The 26143-nt window shown below is 38.5% G+C and overlaps 1 protein-coding gene across 7 annotated transcripts in view; it reads left to right on the top strand.

Annotated features, from left to right (window-relative positions):
- Nucleotides 1-26143, top strand: part of Cadm1 (cell adhesion molecule 1) — a 337330-nt gene that overhangs the window by 279843 nt on the left and 31344 nt on the right. For 4 of the 7 annotated variants that reach the window (XM_004856633.4, XM_004856631.4, XM_004856630.4 and 1 more), the window contains exons 4-8: nucleotides 956-1093; nucleotides 3273-3431; nucleotides 14441-14540; nucleotides 17610-17782; nucleotides 22186-22263. In XM_004856633.4, coding sequence (XP_004856690.1) covers nucleotides 956-1093; nucleotides 3273-3431; nucleotides 14441-14540; nucleotides 17610-17782; nucleotides 22186-22263 — 648 coding nt within the window. The remainder of the gene's footprint in view (nucleotides 1-955; nucleotides 1094-3272; nucleotides 3432-14440; nucleotides 14541-17609; nucleotides 17783-22185; nucleotides 22264-26143) is intronic. The other 3 variants (XM_004856635.4, XM_004856634.4, XM_004856632.4) reach the window with 1 other exon arrangement.

Here is a 26143-nt window from a genome sequence, read left to right as displayed (position 1 = left end):
GCTACTGAATTCAGTATTCTTACTGATTTTTATTTCAAGAGGCTCAGTCCTGATATAAGGTTGCATTATATAAATTTTCACTGTCAACTCAGTTTCATTAAAAAAAAAAAAAAAGCTTGTCATCATCACCACCAACATTATGTTCTTGACTTGATATTTAGTATGTTAGTCCCAAATCTTTTATTTTGGCTATATATATATATGTTTATTATGATAGAGTGGCACTCATTGTGATATATAAATCTGCTTTGATTTCTAAAATCTGGAGCACTGAAATTCAGAATGTGGAAAATTGCTGCAAACTAATTGACATTTCCTATATTACCACGTCTTTGTATCCAAAGGATTTTATTAATATGCCATCTATTGAAGGACATGATTACATTCCAGGTTTCTTTGAATCCGTCTAATTAAATGGAACTGGTTCTGGAGCACAATTTTTCTATGTATGTTTTTGGTGAGTGATTCTTTTAAGGGACTCCAGGTTTTTAATCTTTGTTGTTAGGCTTTGAAATCTTTCATAATAAGATTGAAAGCCAAGGGTTGAGTTAAAGGAGAATTACTGCCCTCAGAGGCTTTCAGTTAAGGACAATAATTTCAATAGTGTATACTCTTCTTTTATATCCATTCTCGAATCAATTTTCTAATAACTGATAGATGACTGCTAACTATATTATTATAACGTGGTCATGGATAATTTAGGTGGAGACTGGTCATTTTATAAGATAAACTTAGGAGAGAATTTTTAGATTCACTGATTTTACATAATTCACTTTATTTAATGATGGGTTTGCTCTTCTTTTTCCTCCTCCTGTGGCAGTATGTTTTCAGTTCCCATCAGGAATATCCATTATTTGTCTCTTTTTTGATAGCAGTAGTACTAGTTTCCGATAAATAGAAGACTATGTCCAGAAATGGTCTCTGTATTTATAAAGCTCATATATTTAATTTGTAGTCCCACCGCGTAACCTGATGATTGATATCCAGAAAGACACTGCAGTGGAAGGTGAAGAGATTGAAGTCAACTGCACTGCCATGGCCAGCAAACCAGCCACGACTATCAGATGGTTCAAAGGGAACAAAGAGCTCAAGGGTAAGATGCAGACTGCCCTGTACTCTGAAGTAGTTAGTTGGTACTTGATTTAGCAAGCAGGCCTTTGTGGAAATTATAGACAAATGCAAAACATGCTCTAAAACAAAAGTATTAATTTAGATATAAATTTATAATCAGTTACTAAAGACATGTGAGGCCATAGCATGACAGCATTTTCTTCTAAATCATGTCCTCGGTCTGTGGTTTGAGGGTTTATGATGACGTCTATTGCTCTATTCAGATCTCAAGAAAGAACTAACCCTGTAAACTGGAACTTTTGTTCCAGGAAGAATTACTGCTGGGGGTATCACCTCAGCTCAGGCAGAGTCTGTATCTCAATTCTCATTGCTTTTAACCTGTCCGGTGTGATGACTCCAAGTGGGTCAGAACCTCATCTTTTCAAGGTATGCATTTTTGAAAATTCCAAGTCATTCTGCCACTGATTACATTTTGAGCTGTGTTGACTATATGCTTTTCAAGAGAGGTTGTACTAAGTGTACTACGAGTTTTATCTTAATTATGAGGTTACAAGGGAATACCTTTCTTGTGCAACCCAATATATCATTCAGTTGCCCAATTCAGCCTGTTTTTGCAAAGGCTCTGACTTCTCAGTGTCAGTGCAGTATGCTGCAGGTGGCCCTCCCCCAGTACTAAGTGTTCCCAGCTTTGACTCCTGGATCCTCAGACACCTGGCACTTCAGCTGTTGCATTGGGTGAAACACATAGCCGAGAGAGGGGGAACCTTTTAGAGCTTTCAGTGATACAAACAGCCCACTGCAGCATGTGTACCATAGGTTTGCCATCACTTCTATAGCCTGTATCCTCCTTGGCCATTTTTCATCAGTTATCCTAAGCCCCTTGTATGAGCCAGGTGTGAGTACTTTCTTTTCAGGGTTACCCTGAAAGTAGAACCCCAAACACAGGACTTCTGGAGCTGAAATCCTCTAGTTATTTGACAAAAAACTAGTTGGTTGCCTCACCTTCTTTTAAAATGGAATAATAATAAACACTGTATGGGATTTTCATGACGATGAAATGAGTGAAAACTTATAAAACATTTAGGTAGCACCCAGACAAATAAGTGCTATATCTGTGCTTGTTAAATAAATAAACAGTATGAAGAAGAATACATTCTTTTAGAATGGTGATATAGAAATCTATATATAACGGCTTGAGTTTCCAAAGGCTTGTTCTGTTTTAATCTCCTATTTCCTAGTTACAGTTTTAAAAGGAAGGAGTTTCTCATGTCCCCTCTGCTTTTCTGTCTAAGTGAATTGAGCCATTAAATGTGTGCTGATAAGTACAAAACATTAAAAGAAAGTTAATGATGTGCCATGTTCCTGGGAGTGCTGGGTTGAGGAAGGGACTGCCTTGGCCTATTCATTCCATCCGGAAGCCTCCTCCCCCTTTTCTGGGTGTTCTTGGATGTGTTTCCCATCTGGCCTGAAGCCCTATGTCTTACTTTGCTCTAGCCCACTGCCACTGCTTCTCTGTGGCCTTCCAGAAGTCTCAGAGTTTAAACATTTCAGTTACAATTTCAATTATGTAAATCCATTTAGCTACTTTCCCTCTTAATTGTTGATGATGGGGGTAGGCAAAAGGGGTTGTTTATATCTCTACTGCTGATTGAATTACTTAGGGGATTTGGATGACATCTTGGAATTTTTAAACAGCACAACAGCCTCATAGATATTTCAAGTTCAGATCTTTGTAGGGTTAAAAAACACTTTTATTTTTCTTCTCCTGAATACCTTGAGCTGCCAGATGTCAAAATGGCTGAACTTATAGCTTATTTATAGGAGATTTTAAGATAGAAGAAACATATGTAATATATTTCAGTAACAGTAGTGCATTTGAGGTTTAAAGAGATCTTAAATACCATTCTCTAAGGTTGAGAAGTTTGGAAATTGAAGAATAATTATTTTATCATGTGTCCACAGATTTCTTTATCCAAATGACTTCCGTCATTTTTTTTTTTTTTTGGTACTGGAGATCGAATTCGGGTCCTTGCACTTGCACAGCAGGCAGCAAAACCACTGACCTAAATCCCCAGACCCTGACTTCCATCATTTTTATTAAAATAATAGTGTTTGTTGTTAGGAGAGGGAAGAGGATCTAAAAACAGATTGATGGAAAACTACCCCAGCTCTGGTTGCTTGATATGTTTTCTGTCTTACAGGCAAATCGGAGGTAGAAGAGTGGTCGGACATGTACACTGTGACCAGTCAGCTGATGCTGAAGGTACACAAAGAGGATGATGGGGTCCCGGTGATCTGTCAGGTGGAGCACCCTGCAGTCACGGGCAACTTGCAGACCCAGCGGTATCTAGAAGTACAGTGTGAGTACACAGGTGTCTTATTCTGAGGCCATAATGTGGCACTTGCTTAGAGCCTCTGTATTAGATGCATACATACATTTTATGTAGCATCCATAGAATTTTTTACCTGTTGTCTAGGTAGAAAAATAGTCAAAGGATTGTCTTAAGGAAATACTGCCATAGAAGGTGTCAATGTGAGTGTGAAAATACTACATTTAACCCAAATGTAAAACTAAAATGATTCCAATCTGCTTTAACATATGACTTAAGTTTAATTTCTTTGAATATGAAGACTGTCGTCATTTCTGTGCCAATTTGAAAATCTAGGGTAATTTCCTCCTCTTTTAATCCCATCATGAGCAGTGGATTTTTTATAGGAGGTATTCTATTCCTTTTCCACATCAGCATTTTGTTTTAAATTGCCTGTCCTCCTCTGTTTTAGCTTAAATTACAACAGTGAGTTGAAAGTCGAATTCTGGGATCAGTGCCACGTGTTGATGGCTTCATCAGTAAAAGCTGGACTGTAGTGAATGAAGCTGTTTCCTTAAGGTGCTCTATAGACTAAATATGTTCTCATCTCCTTTAGACCCTTCTGCTTCAAAAAACAAATAATCTAGATTCTGCATAAAACCATCCTCTTGGCCAAGTTATAGCCAAGTAGCCAACTTCTCACTTTTCATCAAAGGGTTCTATAACTTGGTTTCTAAAAATTTTCAGGCAACATTTAAACATGGACAGTGAAAATATTCTAAGAGTTTGATTAGGAGAAAAAGTCATTGGGGATCAAATGAAGAAAAACCAGTACCCTCTGTGAATCCTTGCATTGGTGTCCTAGGGCCGCTGTAATAAATTACATTACCAGAAACTTGGTGGCTTCAAAACAACAGAAATTCATTCTCTCACAATTCTGGAAGACAGAAGACCAAAGTTGAGGAGTTGGTTGCACCTCATAACCTCCAAAGGCTCTAAGGGAGGATCCTTTGTTGCCTCTCCTGGTTTCTAAGGGCTCCAAGAGATCCTGGGCTTTGGCTTCATAAAGTCATTCTTCATCATGATGTGGCCTTCTCCTCTGTGTTGCCTGTCAGGACATTTGTCATTGGCTGTAGGCCCCACTCGGGCAGTCCAGAATAGTCTCCTCTTGAGATCCTAGGGTTAAATATATCTGCAGAGACAGATTGTTTTTCCTTATTAGACCACATTCACAAGCTCCAGTGGTTAGAATCTGAACATACCTTTGGAGGCCACCAGTCAGTAGTATACATCCTTTATCACATGTTTTGTCTGAACAGAATAGGGAGCAGAAAAAGTTATAAAAAGTTGTTTATAAGAGACATCCCATTCCAACCTTTTCCTACTCTGTTAGCTTGACTCAGTTTAACATTACATAATGCAGGTTTTTCTTTTTAATTCATTTCATCTCCTTCATTATATAGTTTCATTATGAACATCATGCTTATAATTTTCATATCACTAAAACTATTGTGGTGTAATGTCCCTGTAATGGGAAAACAGAAATGATCAGATATTATCTAAATTGGCAGATAGTAGATTTCTTGTGACTTTGTTAATATGTAATTCATTTAAGCAAACTTAATATCCATTAACTTTCCTTGTAGGGGCCCATTAGCTTTAATAATACATTAGCTCCTTTGTGAGTCCTGAGTAGATATTCGCCCAGTATCCACCCCTAAACTCTTTTAAGTAGTTTCCCAAAGTATCTTTTAAACAGAATATAGTTCCACTCACTACAAAATTACACTGCCAAATGCATAGTATTTCAAGTGGTACACCTCCTGTCCCTTGGAAGACTAGATCATGATCCTTATAAACCTTGCCTTCCATAATCTGTGTATTCAAGAGAGATTTGTCCTTCCAAGAAAAGCAATAAGGCTGTATATCTGAATCCATTTTACTTCAGTTTAACAAAGTACTGCTGACTCCTGCCTGCAGGAAAGTGCTTTAATTTAACACCTTCCAAAGATGATGATGCACTTAGTAATCATTCCCAGCTCTAACATGGCTTTTGGGGGAGGCGGGGCGCAGAAGAGCAACCCTCTGTTCTTTTAGCCAATGTAAGTTACCTCACAATTTATGTTCAATATTCTATTTTTTGAATATATGCAGGGCAAAATTCTTTTTATAAATGAAAGTTAAGTATTTCAATGCTTTATACTAATATGAATGAGAATTTAGGGTCTGGATTGAAATCCAAAATAAGCCTGTCATTGTTGAAGAAGGTCACCTGATAGTCCACTGCTGTCCATTCCTAGAACGCTACTAAGAACTTCACAGAGTCAGCTAGGAATTCCTCAAATTGCTTCTTCACATAGGATTGAATTGTCTGTACCATTTCCTCCCAGCTTTCCTCTCCCTAAGCACCAGCAGCTGTGCACCAGCAGAAGCGTCCCATCTCAGGTGCCAGCAGCACTGGTCAGCAGGCCCTATACCACACATCTGCCAGTGGTATGAGACTCAGCTCCATTCTCTCATAGCAGGCATTTCTCTGAAGACAAGCAGCACCAGATCTTGATGGCCATGAGAATAGAAGAGATTCTGAATGCATGCGAGTCTTAGAACAATTTGTTCAGTAGACAGTCTGAATGGGTGTTTAATTGTGGTGGATAACCTGTGAAAAGTGACATTATACCTGTATTTCAAATTGAACCAAACCCTTAAAGCTGGTCATTTTTACTCTTTTTGGGCTCACTGACCCTTTAAAATTCTTTGATAGCTATAAACTTGGAAAACATGAATAAAATCACATATTCTTCACATTTTGGTTACCATCTAAGGAATCTGGTTATCCCTCTGAGTTCTTTTAACTAGCTATTTGAAGGACACTTTATAAGACCTATTTTTCTTTCAGTCACTTTGTTGCCTTAATCTAACCAAAATCTTATGTAATAATATCTGTAAAATTGTTTTGTTTTCATATATATAATGTTTTCAAAATACACAACTATTTTTTAAATATCCTTTCCTTTACCACATGAAAGTGTTTCTTATCCTTTCAGGGGTAAACATTATCACCAGGAAATATTAAGCCCCTCAGATTCTATTCTGAGTAAATAAGACTACCTTGAGATAAATCTAACCAGATCTAAATGCTATTAAGTATGCTCAGCTGGCTTAACCCTGGCTCATTTTGGGCAGTTAAGGTTTATGGCAACCTTTCTCTGTATCCTCTAGAATTAATGAATGTTAACCATGAACAAGGTTAAATGATAGGTGATATATTTGAATTCTGTATAAATTGTATCCTTTTTAAAAAATAATGTTAGAGGGAAATGAAATAGTGACAACCTAAATCATGTGCCATTGAGTTTCCTTATTTAAATATGACTGAAAAAAAGCAAGCAGGGATCAAAAGAAAGGAAGAGGAATCCAGTTTTCCTTTTAAGATGGTGTATCTCCCTAGTACATAGAAAACAAGGCTGGAGCTACCACTTGGAATTGGTTTTGTCGTGTGGATTCAAGTCCTAATTAATTGAACAGAATTTTGCAGTGTTTGTTTGTTAGCACTCTTATTTTTTGGTACCAGGAGAAATTGTTGTGCCCAATTATGTGAAAAATCAGCCAGATGTGTATGCTGTCATACTTTTAATAATCCTTAAGTTTTTGGTGAGTACAGATATTAATTGTGTAGTATGCATTGAAGTGATTAACATCAATGTAATTTATCATCTGGAGATTTCTAAATATAAGTAAATGAGTTGTTTTGTTCAGCAAGGTGTTGACCCCTTCAGAATCAGTGAATTAAACCCCCCCTTTTTATTATAAATATGAAAGGCACCACAATCAGCCAAGTGTTCAGTTATTTGATTTTCTGGGGCATTAGCCGCTCTTGTTTGTGACATTTCCCTGTTGGGTGCTCGTTTGCAAGCTCATTAATAAGGTTTTCTCATAGGAACATTGCTGGGAATGAAGAACATACAGTAGGGCTCTTAGTTTCCTAGATTTCATTGTGAGACCCAGCAAGGGTACAGCAGCAGCACACAGTTAAATGTTTAAAACAGAAAATAATTATGTTCTTGAGCTGGAATTCAAAGCTCTGTTTTCTTAGATGTTATGCAGAGAACAGTTTTGCTTTTTAATGTTCTGAGCTAGATGACCCTAAAATCTCTCTGCATTTTTTTCTGTGTAGGTAATATTGCCCAAATTTACACCATGGTTGATGATAGCAGCGCGTGATACAATTGTAGCATGGTTAGTGGAGCTTCCGATCTGAGAGAATGCACTCTTGTCAAATAAAAGCCTGTTTAAATGAGAACAGTTCACTGTCTGTGCATTAAAAGAAAACTGTCTAAATAGCATCAAGGTGGCAACACATAGAGACATAAGCTGGGAATTCAAAGAGAAGCTGTGACCCTCAGTATGGAATTTAGATTGCTGTGCAGAAGGGAGGAAAGCTTACTCTGGACAGAGGTGAATGGGAAGCTCTAGAATTACTGCTGTGTGTCTTTGATTTCACCCTTCATAGTCTTGCTGTTTAAAATGTTTTGCAAAAATCCTCATTTTGTCAGAGTTTTGTATATATTTGTAAAAGATAAAAAATTAAGATGAGTTTTGAAAGGGAGAATGAAAACAAAGCCCCAAGAAATGGGTATTTGAATGCCTTCTCTGCTCTGATTATCATCTGAGAGTTGTGGGCATCGTTTTCAAAATGAGTTTTATTGACTGGATTTAGCCAGGTATTTTATTAATCCATATTCCTGTTCATCTACAGTCCAGAGAAGTGTAGGGTATTTTTCTTTCTTTCTTTCTTTCTTTCTTTCTTTCTTTCTTTCTTTCTTTCTTTCTTTCCCTCAACTGGGGGAAAATTGGGCATTGAGGAGGTGATCAAAACTTGTTCTTTATCTGTGACAAAATAAATGTTTCTCTGGTATTGATAGTGCCCTGGAGTGAAGCAGGAAGAAAAACCTGGAAATCGGAAAATCTTTCCTGCTTGGAGTGGAGGATAAGACTTAGTTTCCAAGAGCGAGTCCTCTGTCAAATCCTCTCCCTATCCATTCTGTTTCCAGGTTGTATTTCTCAAAACATAATAGCTGATGGTTTCAGATTTGGCCTGTTTTTGTCTGATCTCCAGTCTCTTTTAACAGAAACTGCTCTTCCTTTCACCCCTTTTTTTTTTAAGCAATGAATTAGGTTTCAGGGAGGTTATTTCATTATTTATTATTCCTCGTGAGGCATAATCAAGGCATGGAGACTCCCTGATTGAAGCAAATTTTTTAAACTTATTCTTCATGTTTACACAGAGCAGTGGCAGTTCCAAGTTTCCAATGCTCTATGAACAATACATTTTTGGTGATTCTTTCTGCAATAGCAGAGACGATAGGAGGCTCAGTAACCAACATTCAGTATACAAAGAGTGAATTCTGGGCCACATACGTTATCAGCAAGACTTGAAAACCCTTTAGGGAAAAGACTTTTGCACCCTGCAGCAAGGGGCCTGTTCTACTAGGTCTCTTCTCACTGACCTAATATATTTTTTCAAGATATATCTGTTTTGCTATGGACATCAAATACATACATGGTGAAACTTAGTCTTTAAATATATATTCTTTGCTTCATGTTTTTTTACTCAAGGTCAAATTTTGATTCTGTAGAAGGTTAAATGGTTATGAAGCGAGCCTCTAAAACTAGTGGCCAACATTTTTTTTTTTATGTTTTCCTTAGGACACCACTTTGAGATGCACCAGAAGTGCTAAATAAATGTGTAATGAAGTGGAAGTGCATAACCCAGAACACTGGCTGAACGTCAGCTTTTGGAAGCTAGATCAATCTTCCAAAAGAAAAGCATGGATATTTTGTGATGAGGGTTAAGATGAATTCACATTCTGATTTATTTTTTAATCAGTAGTAGAACTGGGAGTAGAAACCCATGCCCCAACATTGTTCCACTGTCTCATTCACTTGCTCATTCATTCATTTATTCATTCATTCACTCAGTAGATAAATTTTGAATGCCTGCTGTGTCTCAGTTACTGGGCTTGTTGTAGTTTATCAGGAATTTAAAAACAAAACAAAGCAAAAAGCCTATCTTCCTACAGAGACAATGCTCTTGTGTAGTGTGATTTGCCCGGTATTTACTTCCAAATTTTTGAAAAATTTTTTAAAGATACAGGAGAGTATGTACCCCATTTCAAAACCATTGGGAATGTAACTTTCTGCCACAACAGCACAGAATAAAATTTGGTTCTGTTGAGTGAATAGTAATTTTGATGTCCACAAAATTACTTCCACCTTTAAACAAGAAGAATAACATTCAGCTGTAGCAATGTGGTACCACATGCTCTTTGGTCTCACCTCAATCTTACCAGAGTTGATCACCACTCTCTTAATAATCCAGCCTTCTTCCAGGACTACAGTTTAGTCGCTGTAATTCATACACTACATGTAACTGCAGGAGGTCTTTCACCTCTTGAGCAAACAAAATTAAATGACAGTGCAAATTATTCATGACCATATGAAGACAATAGAAAGCAAGCCTTTTGCAGATATTTACTAAGAGTGCCTTGTGATTCTCTTCTCTCTTTTTTTTTTTGTACCAGGGATCGAACTTGAGGTCCTTGCGCTTGCAAGGCAGGCAGTGGAACCACTGAGCTAAATCCCCGGCCTTTGTGATTCTCTTTTCTAAGTAGTCCCAGTCACCTTGTATGCAAGACATCGTCCTTCTTTGTTAAAAGTTATCCTCTCCCAACAGTTTAGACAGCCATACTGTAAGCAAATCTCAGGTTAATCTTCATGTTGTCCTTCTACTCCAAACTGCAATAATCCTCCATGTTTGGAAAGACTGTTCAGTCAATGTTTCCTTGCTTGAATGCACAGAGGCTGACCCAGACCCTCTCCCCACCATCCTGATCTCATCCGTGACAATGCTGGCCTTGAGTTTCCCTGAGTAGGATTTGAAACAGTTGGCCCTTAATCAACAGTCTTCACATCCCACACTCACCAGTACTTCTAAATATTGGATGAAATCCAAGTAACAAACATAGAGCGGAGAGCCTGTGTCCCAAATGCAATTGCAGACACGGATTTGCATTGAAGCTCATTGGCCTGGTTGTGCTCAGCACATGGAAGAACATCCAATGCCCATATCCTTTGATTTAGAAGTTCTCTGGCAGAGAAGGAAGGTGGCAAGTACCCTTGGGATATTGGGCCTCCTACCAGCATATCAGGACAGTTTCCCTCTTGCCTCAGCTCTTCTCTGTGCCACATGGGAAGGGTGACATCCCAGTCACAAGCAAACTGCAAAATACCTTTTTAAAAAACTAAAACCTTCAAAGACCTGCTGTGTATTAGTGTTGAACTCTAAAGAGGAGATATGCTTTTTCATTTACATAGGAAATTGAAATACAGATTACAGAATCTTGAGTTTCATCTTCTGAAAAGATCGTAGCGTATAGTACAAGGTCAGACTGGCATGAAATCAATTGTAATCTGCCAGCAAGCCATTCTAACCTCTTTAAGAGTTTCCTTTTATATTTTCCCCTTCATAGAGAGTGTAAAGTACATTTAAAGAAAGTCTCATCAAATCAGAATGTCTTTTAATATTATTTTTTAATTGGTTGCTGCTGTAGTGTGACCTAAAGCCTCCTGATATTTAACCCTCTGTGCAACTTTGACTAATGAACAAATTTTCTCTGCTGTAGCAGTCTTGCTAAGTGTCTTTTATAGGGTTTTTAAAAATTACAGTGTATTATGAAAACCTCAGAACCCTCGACCTAATTGATTGGCTGTTGGTGATGCCATCTCTATAGCTAAAATGATCCTTGAGTGCACAGACCTGTTTTTCTTATTTTTATATAGCAGTTCCATTTTATAATGACGTTATGCTATTCTGAGTGATACATTTCTGGACAGCTGTTGCACTTGGGTAGAAAGTGTCATCTGGCTTTTAGCTTTGTGCCTTACGACAACAACCAAGGCGTAAAATGATCCCCCAGAAAACGTATTAGGCTTTTTACCTCATTACTTAAAAATAAATCTTGGAGTCTGGTTCTATTTCAGAAAAGATTTGGTGGGTTATAACATTTTGATTTATGAACATAATTAAAATATAAGTGATGAGCTCTGGGCTATTGAATCAGCCATCTGGGTTTTTTGGTATTTTGACATATTCTTTGTACACAAGATCTTCTTCCTAGCAGAATCTACATGCCTGAGTTCTAGAGGTATCCGTGGAATCCCAGGGTTTCTATTCCACCTGTTGAGAACTCTACAGGCCCTCTTTCAGGGCAAAGAAAAGGGAACAGGATTTGTTTATAAGTTTCCATCACCCAGGGACAGATCTTGGCACATAGACCTTCCATTTGATTCAGAATGTACAAAGATAGCTCAGCTGCCCATAGCTACATGATATGCCCATAAATACCATGTATGTCAATAGAGGGGACATTTGTCCATATAATACTACAAGCAAGATTCATGTTTACTTTTTCAGCCATTAAGGTACAGAAACCTAAAAAGTAAACTGGGAAATTAAGTTGTTAAAATTGATGATGTATTTTCTGTGGCTTAGCATATGATTGTTTTTATAGAAATTTCAGGTATAGCAAGTCCTTAGCTTGTTCTTCATGATTTATGTGTGTAATTGACAACTGGTAAACAGTTCATTAGGAACATAAAAAAGCATTTAACTAAAACAAAGTGGTACTGAAGAGGCAGAGTGGATTAGGTTTTTCAACACTCTATTATTAATGGAAGTTGAACATGTAAAACCCTTAATGCACTGTACTGAAAATATACCCTTTCTGTTTGCTTGTAAATTGCATGAAGGCAAAAAATAAAACTGATGGAAACTTTCCACGTAGGCCAGCACGCATTCTGCTCTTCCTGAATTAATGGGCCTAAGTCAGCAGTGCATGAAAATTGTAGCCCTTCTGTGGATCACAGATTAACCTATAAGCAAATGTTACATTTTAGCTCAAATTTGAGCTCTAAATTTAGCCTTGGTGAGAGAATAGTTCATAGGTAAAAGTGAAAGTGGTCCCCTAACCAGTAACTCTATAGTGCTGTGTTTTTTTCCTAAGTGTAAACTCTTAGGTGACGGGCCTTTTGTTATCTGTGTGTTCAATGTCATAACCTTCTCCCATTTTTGTGTATGTTTTTAAAAATAGATTTCATCAACTAACTGTGATTGGGGGAGGGGCTGACACATCCAAAAGTGGACACACATATGTCACTCTCTAGTTACATTTAGCCAAAGATGTGGTCCATAGTTCTAAAAAGACATACCTAGGAGTTCTTCATTCAGCCCTGCATCCAGTGCTAGTTCAAGGTCATCATGTTTATGTTTTATGAGTATTTCTGCCTTTAATTACTACCTTTCCAACCCAGTTATTGGTATTTGAAAACCTCCTTGCCAGTTTGTTCCTAAACATTTTCTTTGCCAACAAGTTCAAGAATAGACGTGTCACCTATGTTGCAAGGGTCAGCTTGAGCTTTTGGACTTGTCAACTTGATGTTCTCTGCCAAGAGAAAGTATTACCAATTCACAGTGAACAGTGCACACTACAGGGTATATAAGGGGGCCTTTCTTAAAAAGTCTTGAATGCTATACACTTTTCAGAAACATGAGAAAAAGGTTTGTGGGCTGGGGATTTAGCTTAGTGGTGCTGCTGCCTGCCTTGAAAGTGCAAGGTCCTGAGTTCGATCCCGCGTACAAAAGAGAGAGAGAGATTTGTGCTAGAAACAAAACTATAAAAATGCATCTGGAAGTAGCCAACCCTAGAGAGGACTTCCTTGTGCAGCTTACATAGCTGTGAACAGGGTGAGATTGGCGGAGCCCAGCCATATTTCCTTATTCCGTAAGATGAATGTTAAGCAGGGCTTGTAAAAGGCCACAGGCCTGTTGTTTAGATGATGTGATTGTCTGAGAAAGTAAAACTATGGTAATTGTTTTGACCTTTCAGCCAGCTGATGTCTTGCCCTCTCACACTTTTTACTCTTGGGTACATTTCCAAAAATATACATTTACAGAGCTACAGAATTAAATCAGAAAACTGATTTAGGGATTAGTGGCTTGTTGGTTCAGCACAGAAGAAAAAACCTAATTGCATTCATGTTTTATTTGTACATGTATTTGTATGTCTATCCATGTTGATTATAACTTTTCCAGCTTCTCCTTGTTCCCTACACCTTCCATCACTTCTCATTTATACCATATCGCCCACACACTCAAACCCGTTTTTAAGTAGCTAGTGGAAATAAGAATATTTACATCACTTTCCTAAGTACTTTTTTACCTTAAGAATCTATATATACTTGGCTTTAATTACAGCTTACCATTGGAAAATGTAGTTTTGTATCAGAAATCTATCTCAATATACCTTCCATGGTGCTGTTTCTAGTAGGTTGTTTGTATGACCTTGAGCTCATACTGTAAGTATGAGTTCCCATCCCTAAAACTGGGCTTATTCTACTACCAGAGATGGTTTTTGTAAAAACAGGCTCCAAGTAAATGTCAGTTTCCCTTCCTCTTTTCTGTTTATGCTGAGATATCCTAGCTTCCTTCCCAGTTCTTTTCTTTGTAAAGCTGTCTGTGTGGAGTTCAGAACTTCTGCCTTTCCCATTTGAAAACAAGAGGATAGAAGAGGCAAACTCATTAATATGCAGTGTCACAACATATTGTCACATAGTAATATATGATATATGATAAAATGTATCAATTCTGAGCACCACAAATATCTGTGGCTTCACCTCAGCATGAAGGCAAATGAGTTTCCTTTAGCTTGAGTGAGTTTGAAGATAAACTTCAATGTAACAAAATGTATTTCACAGGAAATGTTTGATGTGGCACAGTTGGCTTATGAATCTCTTATCTATTCGCGGTTCACTCCTTAGAGTTATTAGTCAATTTAATTTGAGCAAATGCCAGGATTACTAACTAATTAGAAGGATGTTACTGAAGGCATGAGGGTGGGGAGAGTAAGTGCTGGTAGTGTGGGGTTTGTGGCAGTGTGCAAGTGTAATTTCTTGCCTGATGATATCATTTGCTAAACATTGTACTTTGTGTTGTTGTCACACAGATAAGCCTCAAGTGCATATTCAGATGACTTATCCTCTACAAGGCCTAACCCGTGAAGGGGACGCGCTTGAGTTAACATGTGAAGCCATCGGGAAGCCCCAGTAAGTCCTGAAGGCCAAAGTTGGCAGAGGGTCATAAGCAGTAAATGTCACAACACAAAGAGGTCCATTCACAACTCATTGTCACCTGCTTCTGCTATAGAAGATAAAAGGTTTTTGGGAAAATAAAGAATATTCACTTGGGGGTGGGGAGAAATAGATCTAAGATTCTTAATGGTCAGGATTGGGAGAAAAATGCCAGCTAAGATTGAGATCTTAGCTAACTCAATTTTATCATCAACATGATTGTCAGGATGATTTTCTCTCTCACAAAATATAATCCTAATAAATTTTTAGTGTGCCCACAATCTAATGATATAACTGCTACCTCCTATATTAGTGTCTAAGTTGCTAGAAAGCTGGTTTTCCAACTCACAATAAGCTGCCATGGTTAGGGATAGCTTTAGGCAAACAGATTTACCCTACCTTTAATTTTGCATCTCTGTCCCTCAAAAGTGTCACATGTGACTCTGAGAAATATTTCTTTAGTAAGTACAGATTCAGGAACCTCCCTGAAGGAGGATACATATGCCACTGCACAAGAGAAAAAGAAGTAAGATTTAATTTTACTGAAAAGTACTTCCCCCCCTGCAAAATGATCTAAAGTGAATTAGGGGAACTACATATATCACCACTACATATGGTTTTGTGAAAACCACATTAAATATTTTTCCACTTACTTTTGAAATTTGAGAATCTTTTGTCTGTCAAGTAAATTTTTTTTTTTAACTATTAGAAAAAACTATTCTGGTATCCAAAGAACAGGTCAATGTTAGAATTAAGGGCACTCAAACTTGTAGTGATACCCAACAAAAAAATAGCATTGAGCTCCCTCTGCTGTCCCTGTGGCATGTTTTTTTTTAAACTCAGAGTTTTGCTTTAGTTGTGTCATCACAATTTTCATATAAAATGCTGATAGCAAATTAACAAAACTTCCTGAAAACGCTTTGGAAAGTGTTCTCCCCATGATAGCTACGAGATGACCTATGCCCTGAGCACAGAGCACAAAAGGGGAGCCTGGCAGTGGTCAGGTCCTTCCCTCACATTCTCAGCCCTCCTTGTTTTTGTGCTTACCCTCTTTGAAGGCTGCAATATCCTTCCCTCTGTGTAATCATTGGGAATCCTAAAGATGACCTTTGGGAAGTGGAAGGTGGCCTTTGTTTTGCTTCTTGTAGTGTTCCCAAGTTATTTGGTGCTGAACACTTCAAGCTATGATAGAGCAATCTTTTTCACTTTCAAGCACTGCAATAAGATACAGATTATTTGGTGTGTGTGTAAACTGAACTATGCCCCAATTAGCAGCTTGCCTTGCCTCCAATGAAGGGGGAAAAATTCTCAGAGGCCTCTTGGCCCTTGCAATACCTGTATTCAGCCACATTAACCACATTTACAGTATATGGCTTGCTAACCTATATTTTGTCTCTGTATTTTTTCCCCTGAAGAAGGTACTGTGTTCAATTGAATGTGCCACGGGGACAGTAAATTACATGTTTCCTTCAGGACGTTTATGCCAGAGAGGGTATTTGTTTGTTCCTCTCAAATAGGAATGGGTATATGGTTGTGTGAGCAAGCCTGCATTACTCGGCTGCTATCCCTTCTAGCATATTACCTATTTATTTTCTCAAGAAATTGCATACAATAAAAATGGCAATTTAGCTTGCCATTAAATGTTGTGAATATTCTCAGCACTTACCCCCACTGATTGTTTCAGCTGTCAAGCAGCAGGACATTAGGTCTGATTGCCAGGCAGACCCATTTGCCATTGCCTACAAGGAGAACATATGCAGTACTAATTTTTAAATAATTTACTGGGTTGTGATGACAAACCCATGTATAATTAAAGAAAAATTGTAACTTCACATCCCATTTGAAAATTGGAATGCTACTTGACAGGGCTAACTTGAGTATCTGTTCATCATTAAGCATGGGTCCCTTGTCATGTCACTGCTCCTAGAGGTAGTGGTTAGGAGCTGAAAGCAACTTCGAATCTCTCTTGTCCTTACTTTAAAATGAAAGTTTTGGGCTCGGGGTACGGCTCATTGGAACAGCACTTGCCTAATATGTGCAAGGCTCTTGGTTCTGTCTCCCACATGGTAAGGGATAAAGTTTTCAGGCACACTCTTAGATTTTCTAGAAGGTTGGGGGAGATGCCTTGAAGAGCAGAAGTTTTCAAATCACACGAGTTTGAAAGTTATACCTGTTATGAGTGCATTTTGGACTCTTGAGAGTCTTGCAAAACTTGCTTTTTTTCTAATGGATGCAATATGGTACTTTAAATCACTAAAGTAAAGTTGTCTCTGTTGAGCAGGTTTTCTTGTAGGACCTAAAGGGTCCGTGTAGAAATATGCCTTGCAGTACTTAACCGGAGAGCCCTGCAGGACTGCAAGTGCACTTAAGGGAAAAAATGTAGCAATGTGGGGGCCTAAGAGATCCAGGAAAGAGAGGAAGTTGCTGGCTGAGGGGCAGATAGGTGGACCAGGGCATCAGAGTGCATTGTGGGTGGGGAGAGGCAGGTTATGGGGAGTGGTTAAGGCAGAGGAAGTGACTGCATCTTTCCTGGATTGCAGATGGTTTCTCAAAAAGTAAAAGCTGTAAGAAAGCGCCGTTCAGTCTTGATGTGTTAGTAACTATAAGATTAGTGCATGTATCAATTGGCAAGAACTTGATTTTATTTTTCTAATTAATGACATAAATAACAATGGATATGTTCTGTCCTGCCTAAATTGCTCTAAAGCCACAGAGCAGGGTATAAATGTAGGGCCCATTGGTTTATTTGCTGACTTACTGAAGATAAATTGGAAATAACAAGACTCCTGCTTGTGGTTGGTTGAGGTTTTTCAACACCCGATCATGGTTGCTTTGCTTTGCTTTGTTTTGTTTTTTAATTATATTCCAGACAGATTTTTGGAGACTTCATGCTTATAATTCTGTGAATTTAAAATATCTCCAGTAGGTCCTCTTTAATTGTATCACCCTGTGTGGGATTCATTGAATGTGTGGGTGAGAAGTTTGATGCAGATATCCTAATGAGAAATAATAATGTGGCTGGTTGTTCTCCCCTTTCCTCTGCAGGCCTATGATGGTAACTTGGGTGAGAGTGGATGATGAAATGCCTCAACACGCCGTACTGTCTGGGCCCAACCTGTTCATCAATAACCTAAACAAAACAGATAATGGTACATACCGCTGTGAGGCTTCAAACACAGTGGGGAAAGCTCATTCGGATTATATGCTGTATGTATACGGTACGTGAGCAGATAAAACACTCCCCTACCTGACTCGTTCATGGGTAGCTGCTCCTTGGGATTTGCTCCCAAAGCTTATGGTTAAGTTGAAAATCAAAAGCCGGTTGGTTTCCTTCAAGAACTTAAAGAAGCCTGGCCCGAGGTGGACCCCAGTGTCTCCACCCAGGTCATCAGTGACTTCTTCTCCCTCTAATCGTGGGGATTTCCTACTACATCAGTCTCTGGTCATGCTGAGTAGGAAAGCTGTATCCTCAGGCACAAGCCATGGAGATTATGTTAGAAGTAATGACTGCAAAATTCAACCTTACCAATTAGTGGCTTTCAGCTCAGAAAGTTTATTCCCAGTGGTATTTTCCTGTGATGCCTGGGCTAGCCTTTCTCCTGCTTTGATGAGCAGAACTATCCTATTTTCAGCATGAAGCTATTAAATTCCAGAAGATGTTGCAAGCCAGTAAATACATACTCGGAGCAAATGCAAGGTCCTTGGTAGCTACGTAGACCACCTAGAGCTTCTGCTTTGGTTGCAAATGCCTTTTTTTTTAAATATGTCTTGTTTTCTTAATTAGTATTTTTTTTACAGGATCATTAAAGTGTATCATCATGCATTTAATTCTGTAATCAATATTTACTGAGCATCTACTATGTGACAGGCATTTCCCCTTAATATCTTATTGTTGACTTTGTATACAGTGAATAATTTCTATTTAATTGAGGAGTATACTCCCTCTATAGTTTTAATGATGTCAAATTGAGTCTCTCATCCAGTTGAAGTCTATTAGTTTTATACTAAGGAAAATAATCATGAACTGATTTGACATAGAATGAATAACCAGAAGGACCAAAATTTCAGTGCCATAAATAACGTGAATGTGGGGATAAGAGGCAATTCTTTCTTCATGTTAGCTGACTAAATAACTGAAATGTAAGTATATGTGAATATATCATAGGCACACATAAATTATACACCATGATGCCTTAAAACCTGGACACTTCCTTAGGAAGAAAAATGGGAGTGGCACTTTTCTCAGTCAGATAAAAGCATGCTTCACACCAAGTCTACATGGACATTAATATACTTTTTAATCTATATTTGAGGGGATTTTTCCCCCAGCATAATGCAAAATGAAAAGGTCATGCATTTGTAGACTTGTGGAGTATATTTTCTTTGCACACTGCCCTATATGATCAGTGGTCTACACATAGCAATAGTCATTCTCCTCGGAAGTTAAGGGACTCCACAGGAAAGGCACAGCTGCTCCGTGTAGGTGAGAAGGGCATGCAGCAGGCGGAGCCACCTCTCATCCTCAGATCGTTCCAACAGGGGTTAAATATAAGTTCCTCCCTTTGCTTCTGCATGTGACTCCCCTCCCCTGAGGGTCTGGGCCCCATGGGAGTCTTCTACATTGCTCTTGCCCAGCTTGATAGACTCTGTGCCCAGCTCTTTTTGTAAACTGCACATTTTAAAGAGCAGTGACAAATTTCCACCAATCCTTTATATGCTTTGTGATTCAGAAATGTAAGTTAGGTGGAGAAACCATTTTGATTTATTATACCTACTATTCCTACATCTCAAGACAGGAAACATTTTGAGAGTGGTAGACAGACAGACAGTAGCTTATAGCCAGCCTCTATTTAGTGCTGAATGTATTCTGTGCTCTGTCATGACAGTCCTACGTACATGACCTCATCTAATCTCACTGTGAGGTAAGCATTACCATCTCATTTTGCAGATGACAAAATGAAGTCGAGAAACATCATACAAGGCTGCCAAGTGTGTATTAGAGCCATAATACAGTACTGGGACTCCAGAGTCCACAGCAACGTTTGTCTTTCTTTGTAAATTCTCTTATTCTCCCTACCTTCCAGTAGAACATTTATTAAGACGATTTTTAAAAAATTAATCTCTGGGCCATGGTATGGCCAAGAAATACAAAAATCCATCTGTATTGCAAACACATCTACATACATGTGTCTCCCTGACACAAGATGGGCCACCTATCTGTGCCTGGGGATTTGGTAGATGTGCAATACACTACCATCTCTCTCAATCTGTGCTAGTAGCACAGGCGAGAATGGCAAGTGAGAATACCAAACTTGTATTGTTGCTATTCTATTAATAAAATATTCTAGCAATTTGAGAAGATAGTGGCCAAGCTTTTTTTTTTTTTTTTCCAGAACTAACTTACTATAATATTACAGCAATTTTGTAAGTGATTCATGAAGTAAAAGTGGTTGTATTTCTAGACTGGCTCATTCTCTGGAAGTAACTTCTATACTTTGAAGGATCCAGTTTAGTGCCTGAGCCCCAGTGATCTTGTTTACTGGTCTAAGCATGGAGTTGTTATCTAGTATTAGCATTTAATTCATTCCCGTTTCTTGAGCTAGATATGAAGGACAACATTTGCCCCAGTAGTGATGAAGATAACTAAAAGTATGTGATTTTCACATAATGAGAAGAATTGGTGACCCCTGTCTGAAGTTGGTGCCCTTGATAGTCTTATCCACTTCTGGGTTCATGTTCATATTTTCAGTTCACATTCAGATCCACTTTCATTGTAGTGCAGATAGTACACATTTTGTGCCAATACTTTTAGAAATAGCCCTATGGTATATCAAGAGAAGTCTATGAAATATACGTGTTCTTTTTAATGATAATATTGTAATTGAAGCAAAACAGAAAAACCACATTAACTGCTCTGATGTTGGGCAAGGGACACCCCTCTGGACATAGTTCATTTGTGCAGGGGAGAGAGCGAGATGAGTCAGATCAGTGTACTTAGTTTATCTCTGCACCAGCACCTGCAACAGGTGTAGCCTCATCCAAATGAGTTGCCAGGCCACAAAGTGCTTCTCCACCTGTGGCCTCCATAAAAGGTACCAAGGAGCAAGACTGAACACAATGCCTGAATCACAGTATTCTGTACCCTGTTATGTTTTTTAAAGGTAGTTTTAAATTACTAATTTAATCGTTTCTACTTCTTGGAGGGGAATGAGTTGGGTTTTTTGTTTTTTGTTTTTCATGCAGTCCTCTTGGGACTCATGTGAGGCTGCATTAAACAATAGTGCAACTTGCCTATGTCCCCAACTTCAAGGAGCAAAGTCTTCCATAAAACACAACTGTTTGCTATTGATTCTTGCTTATCAAGTGTGTACAAGTATATTCATGTGAGAAAGCCTTTTTTGAGGAAAATTAAAACATTAGATTATTGATCAGTGGTAGGAATCATTTTATGCAGACCTTGCAACCAGGCACCAAAACAGTGGTTTCATAAACTTTCAGGAATTTGTGCAAAACCCAGTAAAGGTACAATATATAATTAAAGTTTTGATATATTAATTAGATAATCTGAGAGCTCACTTGAAGATAAAAGGACACCAGATGTGTCAGGGAGAAAAAGTTGATGTGCTTTATATAAAATTTAAAATCAAAAGCCTTCAAATCATCTTATGCTCTATTATAGCAGAATGATTGCTAAGTTCAAAGTCTTGCTGACAATTTAACACATTCAGTTTGATCATTTGGGCTTAGAATTTTTTTCTCTTTCATATTTGCCCTTCCCTCGGCCCCAAATAATTTTTGAAATGATAGAAGAATACACAGTATATCAAATATCAGACAGAGGGTTCCCTGTCGGGTGCCTGGCTTTGAGGGTCAAACCTCATTTATATTTAGTTCTCTTGTTTACAAGATAGAAAATGTTCTTTCGGTTTTATCATTGTAGTCCACTTAGGTCAAGCTTTTAAAAGGAGCAAAGGCAATTTATTAATATTTATGAGTTGTAAAATTTATTGACTTTTAAAAAATAAAATCTCAGTAAAATCTCGCATGCCTGGAACTTGATATTTAGTGGTGACATTCTCTCTTCTTTGTGTTTATTACGAGTATAGAAGTAGTTTTACTTCCTGCTGGGAGGTATTGATGGTAAATAATGAAGTTAGCAGTCGTGGAGAGCAAGTGTGCAGGGGTACACTCATCCTTGGCTGATACGAGCCCTTTAAATGGAGCAGTGCTTTCTTCTCTTCCCTCCTATCTGTTAAAATACAAATGAAATGACAACCATTGTACCCTCTTAGCACTGAGCTGACTTAGCCTCACCTTTAAAGTCCAGTGGGGGTAGAGAATGTCATAGGCTTAGATTTTTCCTCACTTCTTTATTTCCCACCTCCTCATCCCTAATTCACATCGTTAATGAGAAACCTCTTTTCTTCTTTTCTTAGCTCTTCCACCTAAGACTTTGGGATATAATTACAAGACCTCAATCTTTGACAGGAAAGACCTTTTGGTGTTAAAGGGGAAAGTCATCAAACAAACATCTCGATGTCTTCATGCTTTTGTTTTGTCATGACTGATCATTGTTGTGTTCAGCATTATGGGTTTGATTTTCCTTTTTTTTTTTATCCAGATCCCCCCACAACTATCCCTCCTCCCACAACAACCACCACCACCACCACCACCACCACCATCCTTACCATCATCACAGGTATGGTACCTTCATTGCCATTGAAATTGTCCTGAATGTATATTGTCTCTCTGATATGTAGAAAAAAGCAAAGTCCCTTTAAATCCTTGGAATTTAACTGTTCCTTTATTCTGAAACTCCTGAGACATTAGATACTGTATTCTTAAGTTGAATCTTGAAGACCTCAGAAAATCTTTAACATCCAAGCATTTAACAGTAGATCAGATATTTTACAGCCTATGCATAAGGGAATTCTTTTAAGCATCACTATTCAAAGCAAAACCCTAGGAAAATGGCAGCCTGGCTACTAGAAAACATGCCGATAGCTTCTGCTTAGCCACAGTTGATGAAATGGTAAGTATAGTGGCTTTGGATCATGCCTTTGTCTTAATTTCTCATCTTAATCCACATGAAGAAAATTCATACACCTAACTTTCACATGCCTACTTGGGCCATGCTCCTGAGTGCATAATCAACCTCCCTGATTGGGAGAGCACCTGATAACAGTGTTGCTACCCATTTCTGTGCCCGTGGCAGTCACAGGAGATCACAGGGAGTCACTGTCATTTCCATGCTGAGCACTAGGTAACCTTTCTTGCCCTCAGGTACATGCGGAGGTAGATGAGCTGGCTGCACTGGTTCTAACTCTGTGACTTTATGTCTTTGCACTATCTGAACCTCTTATTCAAAATGAGTTTCACTATGTCTCATTTTTGACAGTCCCTAAGATGGGTAATATGCCCCCCTCCCCTTCCTGGTACCCAGTGGCTCTTATAGTGCTTGGTGTTGCTTGTCTGGGAGCTGTGGGTTTCCTCTGCCTGCCAAGGTAGGGCAGCTTGTGACTGCACCATGACATGTAGGACATCCTTGGAGAAGACCTTCCCCAGCTGCTGTTTACAGAAACCCACCACAGCAACATGTAGATGTAATTATTCTGTGAACGGAAGGAAAAATTTCTTGAAACAAAAGTAAATTGTCCACTTCAATCTGCTATCTGGCCAGACTGCAAAGTCTCTCTGAACCACATGTCATGATCATGTTCCGTCATCATTGGACTTTGTACACCCCAACTATCTCACACATCACTCTTCATGCTCAGCTCCCCTTTATCCCCCAAGATATGGCAGCTCCCCTAACGTTTTGCCTCTGGGGTCCCACTGAGTTTTCTGACATCATTTTCTATACAAGAGTTGGTGAGATGGAGTTGGAAGAATACAAAGTGTTCAGTGAAAGAAGAGACCTCATAGGTGGATGAAACATAACAGATTGTCTAAATGGAGTTGTTTTTTTTTTCACTTTTCAAACTCTTATACTAGGAAAAAAAAAGGATCCTTAAATAAGCCACCCTTGAGGATTTTATTGGTTACAAAACCATTGGTGTCGATCCCAAATTTTAAAACTTTTGAAAATCCATCAGTTGGTTTTTCTGTGTCTCTAAACTCGACTCCACCCTAGAATTTGCTTCCTAATTCTCATCTTTGTGTGTCTCTGCTTTAGTTCTTCGTTAGGTCTTTCTGCTTCTTAAGTAAACTGAGTTTGTAAGCACAAATAAATGGAATCCCTCATATTTTCTCTGTCATACCAAAGATGCTTCTTCCCAACTGGGACTTCCGAAGCAACTGTACTGTCAACTTTGCACACTAAGAACTCAGTCTTCATCTATTATGCTTCCTTATCTCTTATCTAGTTGATTCACTTCCTGTATTCTCTCATTACCAGGTTGAGGTGTAGTTTGCTATGGATGTCCCTGTCAGTGACATCACCTAATTCTCCCGTGCCCGGCATATGTCAGCCCTTGAAATAGACCAGCAGTCTGTCTTTGCAGGAGCTGTCCATGTGTGAACCAGCCTTTATTATTTCACATGCTAGATGATTTCATCCAGGTGTCCAGGTTTACATTTTTAAGGCAGTCAAGGCCTTATTCACTCTGGGTATAAACACATTTCTCTTTACTATAGAACAACACTTTTCATTTGTGGCTGCCCTTCTCACTAACATAGGCTTTTGTTTTTAAGACCTTTAATGTTCCCTGAACTTCTACCCCCTCCCAATCAATCTCAGCAAGTCAGCAGAGTCGCTTCAGTTCACAGCTCTTAATTCTTCACTCCAGAAGAAAGCTAATCTTGGGTCCTCAAGCATCTACAACTCACTGTTATCACATTTCCAACTGCAGAGACTCCATTTGAGAGGAAATTTTGAAAATAAACAGTGCTATAGTTCTGTCTGCATCAAAGGTACCTTTAATAGGAACTTGTCTTTGCTTCTGTCTCTCTACTGCTGGCCTCTCAGCTCAAGGTAATATAAGATGATCTCATAGATGCACTTTAGCTTCTCAATGTTAGCAGTTGAATTCTCTCTGCACACCAAATGCATTTGTGGTAATGAATGCCCCGATTCCTCACTGGCACACCCAAGAATAGTTAAACTGAAATTGCTACTAAAACAACATTGTGGAATCCATTGCCTTAATGGTTGTGATCTTCCAGGCTTCCTGTATCTTAACAAGCAGTCTTATATATATTTATCTTGCCCAGAAAGTATACTTGTAGAGTTAACATTTGCTCCTTTCTCCAAACAGATTAAAGGTTATGGAGCTGAATGATTCTGTGTCCCATTTGAAAGGTCCAGGTCATTCCCTAGATTTAGATTGGTTCCTAAAAAATCTTCCTGACTGAATCCTGACAAATGGGTAGCTAAATTAATTTCCACTCTTCTCTTACATGGTTTGGTACATTACAGTCACCATTAGCCTTAAAAGCTTCAACAGCCAAATCCAGTGACAGTAACATAAAGCTGGAGCCTTAAAAAAAATAATAAAGCCTATAGTCATCTATTTCTTTTCTTCCAGTCAAATGCAATAACTGAAACCCATTCCCCAGGTCAGAGTTTCATTGCCAGAAAAATGTACAAATGTAATAGAAAAATATTTTTAAACTCAAAAGGTCATAGTTGATTTCTGATTTCTCTGAAAGGAAGTGTTCCAGTGTTATCTTTTATATTCTGTAACCAGTATAATCGAATTGTTCCCCTTGTTAGGAAGGCAGACTGTCATTCTGTTCCAAGTCACCTGACTTCCTCAAAACATGTTAAAGCTTCATCCTGGACACACTTGGAAGGGAGGAATTGTAAGCCCCATCCAACTCTACTTTGCCCACCCAAAACCGTGGGCATCATAGGTTGGAAAATCAAAGTACACTCTGCCTCCTGTCCCTTCCTGGAGCCAGTCTGGTGACCTCTGTGTGAAGGCACATGTCTAAGGGTAGCCCTATGTAGGGAGAAATGTTTGCAGTATGTAGAGTACTGAAAGGAATACTCAGTGGCAATTTGCCTTGTGAACATAGTTGTGGCTGTACAACTAGGGAGTTATTAACTTCATTAGAATCTCTTTGCAAAAAGAGTAATTTGAGGGATGGATTGGATCAGGAAACATTCAGAGCTTCCTTGTGATTTGCCATGAGATTTCTTAGTGTCTGTTTTCTTTTGTGTACAGTGATGTTCGGACCATAGGTTTCTGTTCCACTGTTGTTTTTGAAAGCTCCCACTTCTTTCTTTTTAAATCAGGTCAATTTGTCTATGTAGTTTTATTCATGAAGATCTGTACTGTAACATGGGAGAGCATACTGCATGATTTAAATTGTTTTGTTCGTGTCTTTCTTCCTACCTAATTGACTTTGTATATTAGATGTACATAAAATTATCTAGTTTAAGCTTGGTGATAGCTTTAGTCTGTCTGTGTCTCTGTTTTTCTCTCTTTTTCTGTCTTTCTCTGTTTTTCTCTTTTTCTATCTCTCTCTGTCTGTCTCTCTCTCTTTCTCTCTCTCTCTCTCTGTTTCTCTGTTTCTCTGTCTCTCTCTTTCAGTTGGGTTAAGTTTTTTCTCCTAATCATTTTAGGAAAACATTT

The sequence above is a fragment of the Heterocephalus glaber genome, unplaced genomic scaffold (genome assembly GCF_053883595.1).
Source record: "Heterocephalus glaber isolate CG9 unplaced genomic scaffold, H.glaber_assembly_v1.0 deba00001429, whole genome shotgun sequence".
Classification (NCBI taxonomy): domain Eukaryota; kingdom Metazoa; phylum Chordata; class Mammalia; order Rodentia; family Bathyergidae; genus Heterocephalus; species Heterocephalus glaber.
This window is presented reverse-complemented; position numbering and strand designations above follow the sequence as displayed.